This window comes from Vipera berus (genome assembly GCF_964194415.1).
Source record: "Vipera berus genome assembly, chromosome: Z".
NCBI lineage: Eukaryota > Metazoa > Chordata > Lepidosauria > Squamata > Viperidae > Vipera > Vipera berus.
Genome location: NC_138205.1, coordinates 100,813,125 through 100,828,953, shown reverse-complemented (window position 1 = coordinate 100,828,953; position 15,829 = coordinate 100,813,125). Strand labels below are relative to the sequence as shown.

General features: G+C 41.1%; 1 protein-coding gene across 2 annotated transcripts in view; it reads left to right on the top strand.

The window, feature by feature from the left end:
- The window catches only part of GLCCI1 (glucocorticoid induced 1), a 58,341-nt gene extending 43,633 nt beyond the window's left edge, over positions 1–14,708 (top strand). The window contains exons 7-8 of one of the 2 annotated variants that reach the window (XM_081343856.1): positions 11,310–11,430; positions 12,163–14,708. In XM_081343856.1, the coding sequence (XP_081199982.1) occupies positions 11,310–11,430; positions 12,163–12,511 (470 nt within the window). In that variant the 3' untranslated portion in view covers positions 12,512–14,708. The remainder of the gene's footprint in view (positions 1–11,309; positions 11,431–12,162) is intronic. The other variant, XM_081343857.1, reaches the window with a different exon arrangement.
- Positions 14,709–15,829: the final 1,121 nt, after the last annotated feature.

Sequence of the window (15,829 nt, the reverse complement as noted above, 5' to 3'; positions counted from 1 at the left end):
TTTTAACCAAAATACATCTTGAATTCTGCCTTTAAGATTTTACAGTTTTTACATTTTCACTTATATGTTACCTACATTTCTTAAATTTCCTTTTCTCCAGCATGATAGATGGAGAATCCACGAATGGGTTAACTCTGTCTTCCTGCCCAATTAGACTAAGTCAGTCAAACTTGCCACCGTCTCCTGGGCCAGGACACTTCCCAGTCACGACTTAGTCTGTGCCCAGAATAGATGTTTTAATGTTGGCTCCCAGAATCTTGCTGAGTCATCTTTTATAATCTCTCTCTCTCTCTCTCTCTCTCTCTCTCTCTCTCTCTCTCTCTCTCTCTCTCTCTCTCTCTCTCTCTCTCTCTCTCTCTCCTCTTTGTCAGAAAGCCTTTTTAAGCTGCCCTTTTAAGCGTGCTGATAGCATCAGAGGCATGCGAAGACTCTCAGAACTGCCTGCCTTCTCTCCTGAATTAAGGGGGAAGGACAGCTTGCTTTTCTTTCACTATCAGCAGTAGCGGCTGCCATTTTGGGTGCCATGATCGCGTTGCATTTCCTCTGAAAAGGCTTGGGCAGCCTTCATTGCTAGCTTCTGAGAAGGGGGGGTAGATTCAGGCCCCCCTCCAAACAAAAACAAAAAAAACCCACCACAGCCTTCCAGCTCAGTGAAATTGGTCCCTGAGCCTCTGATCAGTTCACAGGGGTCCTTTTTCAGGCTCTTCCTCTCACAATCATTGCAGAGAGTTCTGAGTTCAGATCCCTTCTGACTGTAGCACAATCATTGTTTGCCTTGCCCGAAACCTTTCAAAGTGGATGATCAAGTACAGGAGGCTTCAACTGTAGCGCTAGGCCTCAACCTAGCTGTCTCATTGTCCATTCCAACAGAAGACGTGTGCTGGCCGTGCCATTCTTGGCCTTGCCGCCACCAACTAGGACCAGTGAGTTGGCTGTTTATCACTTAGGTGATCTGTCGCCACTAGGTTTCTACTGTGAGCTCTCTGTCATCACTGAGGTGATCCGTCGCCACAGTACACTTGGCCTGTGCTACAAAGGGTGCTTCAACTGGTCTTAAGTCCATCAGGAGCCTTGCAGGTGTGCCAGTTGTCCATTAAGTTGGTTCTGCAGCCACCATTGCCATAGAGTACTTATTGATCCCTGGGAGTGGCATACAGCCTCAGATCAGTACTCTGCTCCTCTGTTTGAGATCCCTCTCAGCATTTCACTGAGATATCTCCAAATTGTGATGGCAGACAACAGTGCACCTCAGGCTTCACAAGGTGCCCCCAGCACTCCGGCGCAAACAAAGCATAATTCCTCCAAAATGGAGGCTGCTGGAAAGCTCAAGGCCAAGGCCATCTCTGGCAAAAGGTCCTCCAAGGCGGCAGAGAAAGAGGCCAGCAGGAGGCACCAGGCCTTAGACAGTTTGCCAAGGCCCAGGAACAGGGCACGATGGGCGCTGAACAGGTCTCTTCTCCTCTGGCAGAGGACTCTGTATTTGGGCCACAGCTTGCTCCTCCCTCATCTTCCCAAAGGGTCTGGTCTCCAGAGGGGGATGATGATGACCAACCTTATCTTCCCAGGGCTGAGCAAGAGAAGATGGTTTCCTTTACTCAGGGACCAGGTATCCGACTGACACCTCCAGTCGCCAGAGCAACGCAGTCCAGGCCTGAGGCCACCTTTACACCCATGGCACCCGGTCTTCGGCCCTCAGAGGTGCAGGGAGTGTGGTTGCCAGAGCAGTTTCAGGCTCTGATCTCCCAGGCGGTCGCCCAGGGATTGGCCTTACAACGTCAACAGAGGTATGCACCCAAATCGGTGGCCTCAGTGACACCGCCTTATCTCCCCCATTTGGGAGCACCAGAATATTCTGACCCTATTTCCCCCACACGGTCTCCTCACAGCAGAGTATCTTTTTCTGAGGAGTACAACCTGATGTAAATGCCCCTCTCAGAGGATGAGGATCTTACTTGGGACCCTCCTCCCTTTGTTGGTCTATTCAGTCCGGCGCTCTTTAAATCTCTGCTTCATTAGTCCAGCGCTACTGCTAAGATTGGTGCTGACCAGGTTCCCCATCCTGGTCCGTCCACCAGCCAGGACACAAGGCCGGTATTTTCAGAGCATATGGTCACTGAGCGTCACATCCCCTGTCCCCCTCTCTTCTTCAACACAGTACAGAAGCAGTGGGGAACACCTGGCACTTTTCCCTCTCCAGGGGGGATGGACAAGAAGCTCTTTAATGTTGGCCTGGCCTTGTCGGAAGTGCTAGAGGTTCCTTCTGTGGATGAACCTCTGACTCCACTCTTCTCCTCCTCCACGGTGTCTGATGATATGGCTGAGACCTTGAAGGTGGAGGACAGGAAATCTGCCTTCCGCAGGACCCACCAGGCTTCAACATAGGGGGTGAGGGCAGCCACATCCACCTCTTTCTTTGCCAGAACCTCCCTTCTTTGGCTCCACCAATTTCAGGCCAGAGTACCCCCGGAAGAAGTCCGAATGCACCAGGACTTAGCCAAGTTAGTGGCTGCTTCGGAGTACATGGATGCATCTCTACATGCCGCCAGGTTCTCTTCTAGGGCCATAGCCTCCAATGTTACCGCTCGCAGGCTCCTGTGGCTCAAACACTGGCAAGCAGATGTTAAATCCAAGTGGCGCTTGGCAGCTGCCCCTTACCATGGTGGTCAGCTTTTTGGGGATGCCTTGACACCTTATTTGGTGGAGAAAGGACAAGCGTAAGGTGATGTCTCATCTTCTTAGGCAGGCAGATAGACGGCCTACCCCGTACGTCCGCAGGCAATTTTTCCAGTCAAGATCAGGATCGGAGTTTGCTCAGCCCTCCCATTCCTTCCCTCCCAGGTCTGACCATCAATTTGACCGACCAGAGACAGACCCAGGTCGCAATTCCAAGCAAAGCGGCCCTTTCAAGGCACGGGGGGCTGTCCCTTCAGAAAGTCTAAATGCCTTCAGGACAGTCTCCCCGATTGGTGGCAGACGCGTTGTTTGTTAAAAAATGGGAGGCCACTACCACAGACACTTGGGTCCTCAACACTATCAGGAGCGGTCTGTCCCTAGAATTCATGTCTGTCCCTCCAGAGCGCTTTATTCCTTGTCCGCTGTCAAAAAATGCGGTCAGGAGGGCTCTCATGTCAGAGGCTATCCAGCACCTCTTAGAAATAAGGGTCATCGAACCAGTCCCGAATGGGCAGCTAGGAAGGGGGGTCTATTCCATCCTCTTCGTCGTTCCGAAGACGTCTGGAGGATGGAGGGCAATACTTGATCTAAAGGGGCTGAATGCTCATCTCGCATACAAGAAGTTCAAGATGCAAACACTACAGTCCATCTTGGCCAGCATCAGGAGGGGAGGCTTCCTGACGTCGACCTCACGGAAGCATACCTTCACATTCCCATCCTTCCCGCCCACCGGAGGTTCCTCAGGTTTTGCTACAAGACTCAACATTTCCAGTATAGAGCCTTACTGTTCGGCCTTTCATCAGCCCCAAGAGTGTTTACCAAGATCTTGGCGCTGACCACGCATTAGAGGTCTGTCCCAGTATGCATCCAGTGCTATTTTGACGACATTCTCATCCAGTCCCTATGAGTCCAGGCGGCTCAATCGGACCTGGCTTTGTCTATCAAGACTCTCCAGGACCACGGGTTCTCAGTGAACTTTCAAAAGAGCCAGTTCCCTCAACCCGCCTTCTTCATTTGGGCGCTGTCATAGACACCGAATTATGCAGGGTCTATTTATCTCAGGAACATCAGGACAGCATCAGAGCCCTGGTCCTTCAGTTCCAGAGGGAGCGTGTAGTCACCCTGGCCGTTCTTTCCCAACCGTTAGGGAAGTTGGTTTCCTGCATGGGAATAGTCCCATGGGTCAGACTACATTCCAGGGACCTGCAATGGTTCTTGCTCCCGTTTCAGAGACAGCACCAGCTCCTCCAACCAAAGGGGTAAGGGTTCCATCTCAGACCCTAAACTCCCTCCAGTGGACCTCACCAGCAGTAGCTAGGGGCTCTTTGTTCCAGGAGCCTGTTTGGATCACCCTGACTATGGTCGCCAGCCTGTTTGGCTGGGGGGCACATCTAGGGTATCAGTTGGCTCAGGGCCGGTGGTCCCGGTCCGACCTACAGCACAACATAAATTGGTTGGAGCTCAGAGCCATACATCTGGCCCTACGCCACTTCCGCAACAGGGTGGTGAGACAACATGTTCTGGTCCTCACGAACAACGTGGCGGCAAAAGCCCATGTGAACCGGCAAGGGGGGTACCCATTCCAGGTCCCTTATGGCTGAGGCCCAACTGTTGGGTTCTTGGGCAGAGACCAACCTTTCATCACTCAGGGCCAAGCACTTCTCGGCAAATCAGCTGGCGGACTTTCTCAGCAGGTCGACAGTGGATCATTCGGAATGGCGCCTGCATCCCGGTATCTTCAAGGAGATATCGGAGAGGTTCAGTCGGCCGGTACTGGATCTGTTCACTTCTCCAGCGAATTCCCAGCTTCTGAGGTTTTTCTCTCGGTTCACCTCTCCAGGGGCAGAGGAAACGGATGCCCTTGGCCCGGGGACTTGCTGTATGCCTTTCTGCCTCTCCCTCTGATCCCGGCAGTCATCCGCAAGTTACTGCAAGAGCGGGCAGAGGTGATACTTGTTGCACCACACTGGCCAAGACGGCTGTGGTTTGCTGACCTCGTGAGTCTGTCAATCTCTCCCCTGTGGAGGATTCCTCCAGATCGCATTTCACTCAGCCAGGGAGCTCTGCATCATCCAGAACCCCAGTGGCTCCAGTTGACCGCCTGGCACTTGAGCGGCAGCTCCTGACACATGAGTCTTATTCATCAGAGGTAATTACGTTGATTCAGGCCTCCAGACGGCCTACAACAAACAGGATCTATGACTCCACTTGGAAGAGTTTCTGTAGCTGGAGTGCAAATAACCAGTTAGATCTTTCGGCTGTTACTATCCTGAGGATCTTGGACTATTTATTGGAAGGGCTCAACAAGGGCTTGGCACCCAATACCATCCGCCGACAAGTAGCAGCTCTCCACCGTATTTACATGGGGCAATTCAGAGGCATTGGCTCAACATCCTATGGTACGCTCATTTCTCAAGGGAGCAACCAACACCAAGCCTCTAGTGGTTCACTGGTATCCCTCTTGGGATTTGTCATGGGTCTTGCAGGCCCTTACCTCTCCTCCATTTGAACCCATCAGGACCTGTACTCTGCGGTTCTTGACAATTAAGGTGGCCTTCTTGATAGCCGTCACATCGGCTAGATGCATTTCTGAATTGGCAGCTCTCTCTATCAGACAGGACGTCATGCTGACAGGGTGGTCCTTCGATTGTATCCCTCCTTTATTCCTAAGGTCAATACCTTGTTTCATAGAGCGCAGGAAGTCATTTTACTGAATTTTTATCTTCATCCATCTCATGGCTTGGAACGGCAATGGCACACACTGGATGTCCGCAGGGCTTTACACCACTATATTAAGCGGACAGCATCTTTTCGCAAGTCGGAAGCCCTCTTTGTTTCCTTTCAACCCTCTACTATGGGGCGGAAGGTTTCTGCCTCCACTATAGGCAGGTGGATCAGGGCTTGTATTGCAGGAGCGTATCAATCTCATTCCCTGTCAGTTCCCAGGCGTATCACTGCTCACTCCACTCATAGTGCTGCAACTGCTGCAGCTTGGGTGACACAGGCGTCCATTGAGGACATTTGTACGGTGGCGACATGGTCCTCGCCTTCCCCTTTCGTGAGGCATTATAAACTGGATAGGTTTGCCTCTGCAGACGCCTCATTCGGCCAGAGAGTGCTGCAACAGGTTGTGCCAAAGGGTGGGACACAGGCCCAGACTGATAGGGACAGGGCAGCTTTGGTATGTCCCATTCGTGGATTCTCCATCTATCATGCTGGAGAAGGGGCGTTGTCTTACCTGAATGCCTTTTCTCAGCATGATGATGGAGAATCCACACCCACCCCTTAGTGTCCGTCACGTCCTGTGTCAGGGATATGGGAGCCAACACGTCGGACTGTCATTTGCTTCGCCTTCATCATGACTGGGAGATGTCCTGGCCCAGGAGAGGCGTGGCAAGTTTGACTGACTTAGTCTAATTGGGCAGGAAGACAGAGTTAACCCATTCGTGGATTCTCCATTATCATGCTGAGAAAAGGCATTCAGGTAAGACAACGCCCCTTCTCTTTCTTTTGCCTGCAGCCCCATTTGAAATCTTATCCATATTTTATCTGTTCTTGTATATATTCTTCCTTAGCCCCACACATGGTCCTGTTCGTATTGCAGTTTTAGTTGAACTGGTTTGTTCAGTTGGTGTCAATACAGTGCTGTCTTTTTTCTTACATTTATTCATTTTTGATTTCAGAACAACTTAATAGCTTAGTTTTCTTATGGATAAAGGTATCCATAGTGAGCAGTATGTTAAGATATATTAGAAAAGATGTAAAGATATACTATAAAGTATATTGTGGAACTAAAACTAAGGTATTTTATCAGTAATACTTGATTAGCATCTTTACATGCTGCTGCTCTTGCTGTTGCTACAATCATATAGTGTTAAAATATTACTTTATAATGCCTTGGTGAGGCCACACTTGGAATACTGCATCCAGTTTTGGTCACCATGGTGTAAAAAGATGTTGAGACTCTGGCAAAAGTACAGAGAAGAGCAACAAAGATAATTAGAGGACTGGAGGCTAAAATATATAAGGAACGGTTGCTGGAATTGGGTATGTCTAGTTTAATGAAGAGAAGGACGAGGGGGAGGGTGATAGCAGTGTTCCAATATCTCAGGGGCTGCCACAAAGAAGAGGGGGTCAAGCTATTCTCCAAAGCACCTGAAGGCAGGACAAGAAGCAACGGATGGAAACTAACCAAAGAGTGAAGCAACCTAGAACTAAGGAGAAATTTCCTGAGAGTACAATTAATCAGTGGAACAACCTGCCTCCAGAAAATGTGAATGCTCCAACTCTGGAAGTTTTTAAGAAGAGACTGGATAATTATTTGTCTGAAATGGTATAGGGTTTCCTGCCTGAGCAGTGGGTTGGACTAGCAGACCTCTCTTCCAGCTCTATTATTGTTATTATAGCAGCAGATTTTTAATAGCTTTGTCTTTCTTTAGTGGTTGGGGCAGTCTATAGCTCATAGATGTTATCAGATTCCTAACTATAGACTGGCTGAAGAAGTTAATGGAAGTTTGTAGTTCAACGGTAGGGATAATGAAGGCAAACTCAGGTTGCCCATTTCTGTCTGATATAGGATACAATGAGCTGTTATTTTCTTGCAGATAAACTACGTGTGCATTATTTAAAAATATATCTCACAAACTGTTTATCTGATTTCTTTGTCTTACACTGCTCTTAATAAAACATTTTATAATTATAACTTTTTAAATAAAAATGTTCAGTTAATAGACACCTTTATATTTTCGTCACATTCCTTATGAGTCTTTTAGATAAATTTATTTTTGGTTTCGGCAAATACAGTACTTTAAATTTTAGTTTATTTTCAAAGGAGAGCTCATAAAGGTAGGCACAAAAGTATGAGTTTGTCATACTTTTAAGCTGTTGAAAATGTATTTTTAATATTCTGTTCAATTGTTACAACTGTAATTGCAGTATACTGTACATTTAAATGAATGTGATAATTATATTCATTTTATGCATGATAGCCTATTAGCTGCTCTTTCAGGAAGAAGTGATAAGTCGACACAAATTACTATATCTGAGCGCCTGTTACTCATCCCAGCTTCTGCCAACCTAGCAGTTCGAAAGCACATAAAAATGCAAGTAGAAAAATAGGGACCACTACGGTGGGAAGGTAACAGTGTTCCGTGCGCCTTTGGCGTCTAGTCATGCCGGCCACATGACCACGGAGACGTCCTCGGACAAGCGCTGGCTCTTTGGCTTTGAAACGGAGATGAGCACCGGCCCCTAGAGTCGGAATCGACTAGCACGCATGTGCGGGGGAACCTTTACCTTTTTAACTTAAGTTGCCATAATTATCATGCTGTATATTTAATTGGCATGAATAAATAAATGTATATGTTTTCAGAGTTGCATATGATTTAAAACATTTCATTGTAATGTAACTGAGCTTGACCAGTAATTTTGGAGCCAATTTTAGCTAATCCATTTAATTAATGTATTTTACTTTGTTTTTTAAAAGGAAATTAATTTATGTTACTAAGATAATGCCTTATGTTACTTTAGCAGTTCTAAATGAAGCATTAAGTGATCTTTAAAAGCTGTTTACAAGCTAAGCAGACATTTCATTAACTGACAATAAATACATTTAAAGATAGATTGTGGATATTGATTATTAAATCAATAATCTGTTCTAAAATAGTGTAGCAGGATTGGGCTATATCTAACATTACGTAAACAGGAGACAATCCTCTACCATTTGATGTGTCCAAATCTGCTGTAACCGCATCCTCAACATTTCTAGACCAAAGAGAAGAAAGTCTATTATAGATAATAATAATAATAATAATAATAATAATAATAATAATAATAATAATAATAATAATAATAAAATAATAATAATAATAATAATAATAATAATAATAATAATAATAACAATAATAATAATAATAATAATAATATAGTGATGATGATGATAATGTTGGAAGGGACCTTGGACATCTTCTAGTTCAACTTGTGATATTAGTCATAAGTTTTGGCAATTATTGTGGTAATTACTAATTGCTGTCTTGAGAAAGATAATGTGCCACATGTAATATTGCTTGTTCTCCTAGTGTAAGCTTACGTTTGGATAAAGCTAGCATTATAACTGAATTACATAGAAGAATGTATACATTGCAATTGAACTACATAAGCAAACTTTTTATTCTCTTGAATAAAAATACACTTTAAATGATTTTTTAATTAGAGAGAAAAACCCTAACCCTAGCGGTAGCATTTTCTGTTCTACGCTACCTGTGAGATTACTTTGGCATCACATTTTTGTGATAGCTTACTGCTGTTTTGAATAATATAGGTGGTAATTATATTATTGCCAAAAACATTTGTCAGCATCAATTTTCCCCATTTTTCTGCTCTAGGATAGAAGTAGCCAATTTTCTATTATGGGTCTATCTAACCACCAGAGGTTGAGTCTCTCTCTTTGACTTTTATATTTGATGATCTTCTGCGATGATTAAACCTAGTTTATTAACTTCATGTACTAGTTTTGGAAGGAGGTATTTTCAAGTTTAAATATCTTAAGTCATATAAAATTACCCAAAGATTCTGAATTCGTTGTTCTTTATCATAAGCCTTGTTTGCAGTCCAATTCACATTATACTTTTCAACAGAAAATCAGCTTTAGGCTGGAACTTACTGGGTTTGTGAATAAAAAAATGGAAGTTAATAATTGATCAAGCATAGGGAGAGCTAACCTGCTGGCCAGACACAGACCTGCTTTACATTTCTAAAGCATCTTTTCTTTTCATTGGAAGGCTGTACTTTAACCACAGGACCCATTGCTACCCTTTGCACAAGATCGGCTATTTACTTTTCTATAAAGAGCTGCTTAAATAGGTTGAACTTTTCAAAAGAAAGTGAACATAAAATCTGTAAAGGAAACCCACGGTCTACTTTGGGGTGGGAGAATGATCTTGCTTGGCAGGGAATGGAGAAAATGTCAGTGGCACCTGTTGTGTGTATGGGGAAAGGGAGAGGAGAAAGCCCCCAGCCTGCAGTGTGATTAGAAGCAGTATTATTGCATTAAAAGTGCCTGCTCCACATGGGGCCAGCGATTAGAATTCAGTTTAGTCCCCCCCCTCCCCATCTTTGCTATTTACAGCCTGTGGGTGTACTTTTGAGACCTTGTACAAAGAGGGCTGGTTTTCGGCCTCTACTATTTAGATTGTAAAATAGAACTTCATTTTTGTTAAGTAAATCTCATCTTTTTTAGTAACAGGCAAGAACCTTTAATGTTACTGATGAGCCATCTGTTTAGTCCACCTAGTTTCAGATTAGTGAAGGCTCTTATTCTGCAGGTCTTTCAGTATTTGTTAAAACCAGCTTTATATGAAAACTATATTTAATGTGCTTTAAGGAGAATGTGAAGACAGAACTTGTATAAAAGTAGGATGGAATGATTTATTACCTGAAATTTAAAAACTGACAGAGAAATATTTCTCTAAAGTTATTAAGACAAGCAGCTGGTAGATGTTAGTTGAATGATTCAGTTAATTATTTAGATACAGAAATTAATACTGGAGATCCTTTTTTTTTTGCTTTGTTGTTAGGATGATTTGTTTCTGAAAGTCAGGGCAGAGGATATTTAAAAAGAAATAAGAGAAATTGCATTTAACTTTTCACAGACAGTAAACGAGCGTGTTTTAAAAGTTTTCAATTACAGCTACTGGGGGATTGATACAAGAAGATTTGGCTTGCCAGTTTGTTAAATAGTTATAATACTCTGTAGGCTTCTCTCCATAGAACTGAAAATACCAAGTAGCAGAAATAGCACTTGATGTAATTGGTGTACATGATTACTAATTCACCTATAGAAGGAAATTAATGAAAAAAGAAGGCTCTGATAGTTGCACAACTTTTTAAATGTTTTATTTTTGAATCATCCTTTGAGCAAGATTATGAATGATAAAATATAATGGTCAAATCAGTAGATGCAATCCATCAGGGCATTTTTTTCATATATCCTATTTTTATTGCTATATTTTTGTAGTTACAAATTACAGATTGTACTTTAGTGCTGTTTAAATTTGCTAGGTTTCTCCTGTTTTAACATAGATAATCAAAGACAAAGCTAACAAAAGAACGGGTATAGCATTGCGTCAGGACTAAAAATTGGAGATGCTTACTTTGTGTTTCAAAGCCCATTTGTATAACAGCAGGGTTTATATTGTATAAATAGTTGTGTTTGTTCATAATATTGCATGTATTGTGGGCACTTTCAGATGATATGAGCATTGTTTTAGTTGTTTTGTATAGTGAGAAGACAATTACAAAAAAGGGCAATTACTTCTCATTAACTACTTACCCTTCTTTACTTGAATTGTACATATTTATTTAGTAGCTTCCATTTTTGAAATGCTTAATAGAGAATTTAACTTATTCCAAGATTATAATTCCGCTTTGTTTGATCTGTGGTACTCTGGATAATATCTTATTGTTATTTTCTAATATGTGATAGATAACACTTTCAGATAGGCCACAATTAAAAAAAACTCATTTGAAGCAAACCAGTTTTCACAACCAAGTTGTGCAGAAACCGTCATATTTGGAAATCAGACTAATTTTTATAAAAATTTTAATCACTAGTAATAACAATTGCTTTAAATTTTCAGACAGTGGGAGTAGCTCACCTTTGCCCAAGTATGCCTCCTCTCCTAAGCCCAACAACAGCTACATGTTCAAACGAGAACCCCCAGAGGGATGTGAACGAGTGAAGGTCTTTGAAGAAGTGTCGTAAGTAATGTCTTTTATATCAGCTGGGATCTGCAAGGGTGGAAAATCAGTTCGTTGGACTTTTTTGAGCTGCAGATGCATAATCTATTCCAGCTGATGAAGTTTACTTCTCCCCTTCAAGAAACAAATCAGATTTGCCAATTTTTCCAGGCAAGAAGTTGAAAGTGTTCCTGTTGATTTAAAGGGACATGGGGGAGGGGGAAAACACCCTTGGTCATGTGATTTGTATCTTATGAAAGCATAGCCAAAGGGGAATATGGAAATAAGGAGTTTGTGTAATGTTTTTCATTCTGTAAAGGCAACTGTTCTTTTGGTAGTTTTTAAATTGTATTTATTTTATTAGCTTCTCTCTGTGTGTTTGCATCTGTGTTAGGAAAAGAACAATATATCAAAGTGTGATATCCACATTCTTTAAAAACATAGCTTGTGTGGGCAAACTGAAGTTAGAAGGTATTGTATGAGCTCAGTAAAAATGTTTCTCTGGATTTGCTGCCCCTTCTTGTGAATATAATGAATTTGTCTGCTTGCTTTTTCCATGCATATTATTTATTGCTGTGAATCAGCTAGCTGACAGTCAATATGGAAGATGTTTGCCCATCTGTCAAGTAATTCCATTTTTTGTCATTCTGCATAGCAATATATAATACTGCACATTTGTATCTAAGTGTACTAAAGTGTACTCTCAAATTGTACTCAGATTTGTAATTATTCATCTGTTCCATTTTTTTGTAGAACTCGTCAGCCTGTCTCAACCCCTCTCTTTTCATGTCCTGACAAAAATAAAGTCAATTTCATCCCAACTGGATCAGCTTTCTGTCCTGTAAAACTTTTGGGTCCTTTACTACCTTCTTCTGATCTGACTCTCAAAGGCTGTCCAAACTCTAGTCAAAGCACACTTCTGAGTACTCTGACTGTGGAGCAGCTGTCTTCTCGGGTTACTTTCTCTTCCCTGTTGGATGACACCAGCACAAGGGACTCTTCAGAGATCTTAGTACAACAGCCATCCCAGCAATCTCCACAGCTTTTGCAAGAACCGCAACCTGAAGAACACTCCCCTCCTCAAAATTATTGTATAATCTAGTGCAAAATATAGACTGTTGGTCTAAAACACAACTGCATGAGTGGCCACTTTTCAAGGAAAAAAAAGCTATTTTTCAGCATCTTTCTATATTTCAAAGCTCTTCTTGGCAGGGATGGAAATGCTGATTCAGCATTTTTGTATTGGTGGGGGAGCAAAATGCTTGCAGAATCTATATAACATTAAGCATTTTAAGGAGACTATGCATTTCATAGAATGACCAGAGTAGTACTGTGTCCTGTGTTTTCTTTTTAAAATTCTACAGTATAAATAAGCTCTGTATCAAAGGTTGCCTGTCTAAATAGAAAATGTCTTGCTGTGTTGTGTTCTATAGAAGATACTGTACTTCAGGATTATGTTTACAATTTATCCGGGTATTTATGTTTTAAATTTTCTGTGATACATACAATGCAAAAAAGAAAGAAAGAAAACCCAAAAGAAAAAATGTCCACAACAGTTGCACAGTGCCCATTCAAGGGCATAGCTTCAGGTACTTCTCTCGAAGTCTAAACTCAGGTATCTTGGAATGTATATCATACTGGGATATAAAATATTTTACAGCTAAAAAGCTAAAGAGGGATCATCACTCTTCTGCCTTTTTATTGTTTTATGCATTAATAGTTCCTCATTACATTCCACTTATTATGAGGAAAATACATTCAGATCCAGGGAACTTTGTACTCTGGTGAACATGAGGAAAGCCAGCAAATTTGTGGTGTACAGCATCACTTCATGTCATTACAAGTAAAACAACTGTGGCATTTCATTTCATTGTAACGATTATGGCATTGAAAAGCTTCAGGTGTTGCACAGTTAATGACTGTTAAGCTGTTCTGAATAAAGTGTTCGATATGACACTTACATAAGCAACATTCCATGGTGTGTGTGTGAGAGAGAGAGACAGAGAGATGCCCAACAAAGGCAGGAATGCTTTTGTTGATTTCCACAATTTTTCTGCATTTGGGAGGTTGATAGGAATTTTCTCTCAAGCTTATGCTGGCGAGTTAAGGTTGTGAAATACTACTGTTACAATATTAAAGAGTCTGATTGATGTTTAGTTTATCTTTTGGGGAAATAGTAACTTGTATCTTCATTGCAAAAAGATTATGAATTCTTTTGACAAGCAATGAATGATAATCTGTTTTATCTATGAAATGTATATTGCACCTGGATTAAGAAAAGTCTGTTAAGCAGCATATAATGTATTTAAAAAAGCAAAAAGGATAGGGAAAAAAGCAATAGTTGTTAAGTTATATTATCTATTCAAGTCTTTGTAGTATCCTAGTACATTTATTTTACATTAGATAGGCTGTGCTGGAGTTTGTCTGTGCTGCACACCCATGGAACATCCAGCATCATTTTTCACTCTGAAACTGCAAAAGCAGTGGTTTTGGAGATAATCGGCAATAGAAAGAGGACTCCAAGACAAGAAGCATTTAAAATTCCTGTGTCTGTGTTTTTGGCTCTTTGCGAGTAGCTTTATGTAAGGTTTGACTCTTCTGTTCAGAAATGGAAAAGGTTGATTTGACTGCAACTTCTGTATTTGTGCCCATTTGATTACTTTCTTTTGAGGACAACTTGGGGCAAGAAGAAAGGGGATAATAAATAGGCCTCAATGAAGGTACTTAAGAAAAGACATGGAAAATAAGTAGCTGCTACACATTGTTGTATGGCTTTCTTTGTATTATTACCAAAGAGTTTGGTAAAAAAACAACAAAACTGTTAGGGTAGAGCAGTGGCATTTGTACAGTTGTATGGCTGTAGAAGCAAGCTGAGTGAAAGTTAAAGATTAGTTACTTTTAGACAGGGTTTTTTTGGTCTATTTTTTCCTTTTGGGAAAAGGCATCTATAATCCTACTAAACTCAGGCTTTGGTGAAAGTGCTATATAATTTTTGTGTTAAAATATAAGGGAAGAACATTCAATTCTTCTGACAAGTGTGCATTCTTTAAAGTTGTACTTTTTAAGTGTTAAAGTGTATTTCCATTTTTATTCTTGAGTTGTTTCCAAATGTAACAATAGCTTGATTCTTAATGTTAGGGTTTATGAAAAGCTCTGTCAGATTAGATCAAGAATGAATTCCGTGTACAATATTTACAGTGATATTGATTGTTCTGTTTCATGAGAAACTAAATATTAATTATCACTTACATTTGTTTTTTGCTTATTCAAAAATTCTGAATAAAATATATTAAAATTAATGCTTTGCTATGTAAATTTTCCAGTAATTACTGATCTCTGGTATAGCCTACATTCAGCTGTAGAAAATTGTAAGGTATTGTTTCAAGAATATTTTATATAGTTGTACTGTCATTTATAGTTTCTGTGCTGAGCAGTATTCAAATTACCATACAATATTGTTCCCCCCCCCAAAAAAAAATTGTTTTTCCAGTATAGAAGTTCCTGTGTCTGTTGAAATGAAATTATTGGGAAAACGTGCTACAAACTACAAAGTATAATATGACTGATTTATTTGTAAACTAGCTAGAAGGTAATTGAAACAGAAAATGTATGAGATTCTGAACTTCCTCGCTGCAGGCATAAATTGTCACATGTTGTTTAATTGAACTTCATGTCTGCTCATGGGAAGAAAATCCATTTGAAATGTAAGATATTGTAATGTTTATTAAAAAAGAGTAGTGAGACTTTAGATAAAACTTGTATTTCATAGAATGGATTAAACCACTTTATTTCAGTCATCAACCAGAAAATTGTACAACGGCTATCATTACTGTTAGGTTTTCTAAGCAGTAATCAAACGTCCAATTGTATCTTTATTTCATCAAAACAATTCATTTATTTCTCCCATTAGATGTCATGATAAAATACAATAAATATATAACATTTCTGAAAACATTTGCTTACTTACACTGGGTATGCATGTTATTTAGTTTCTTATGGTTTTAATATAAACCATAATGATTCAATGACTGACTGACTTATTTCTTTTTAAAAAGATGTTACCCATTTTAATGTGATATGTTAAAAAGTATTCCTATCCTAAAAATGGCAATGAAGAAGCAGACAGCAACTTTTGTGGCATCTCCTGCAAGTAGTACCAGTTTTGGTAAAATGAATGTACATTCCTCCTGCTACTGAAAGATGAGCAGAGTATTTTGTGTTTAGGACTGTTTAATTTTTTTTATATCTTAAGATGTCCCATGTGTCCAACCATGTTGGGCAATACAAAAATTGGTTTAGATGTCTTGGGAGCCATTTTTGTGCGTGTGCCTGTGAAAACGGTTCTGTTCGACATAGGACATTTTACAGAATCCACTCTAGTCCTGCTTTACTCACTAGGTAAAAGGTAAGAGGATCTTTT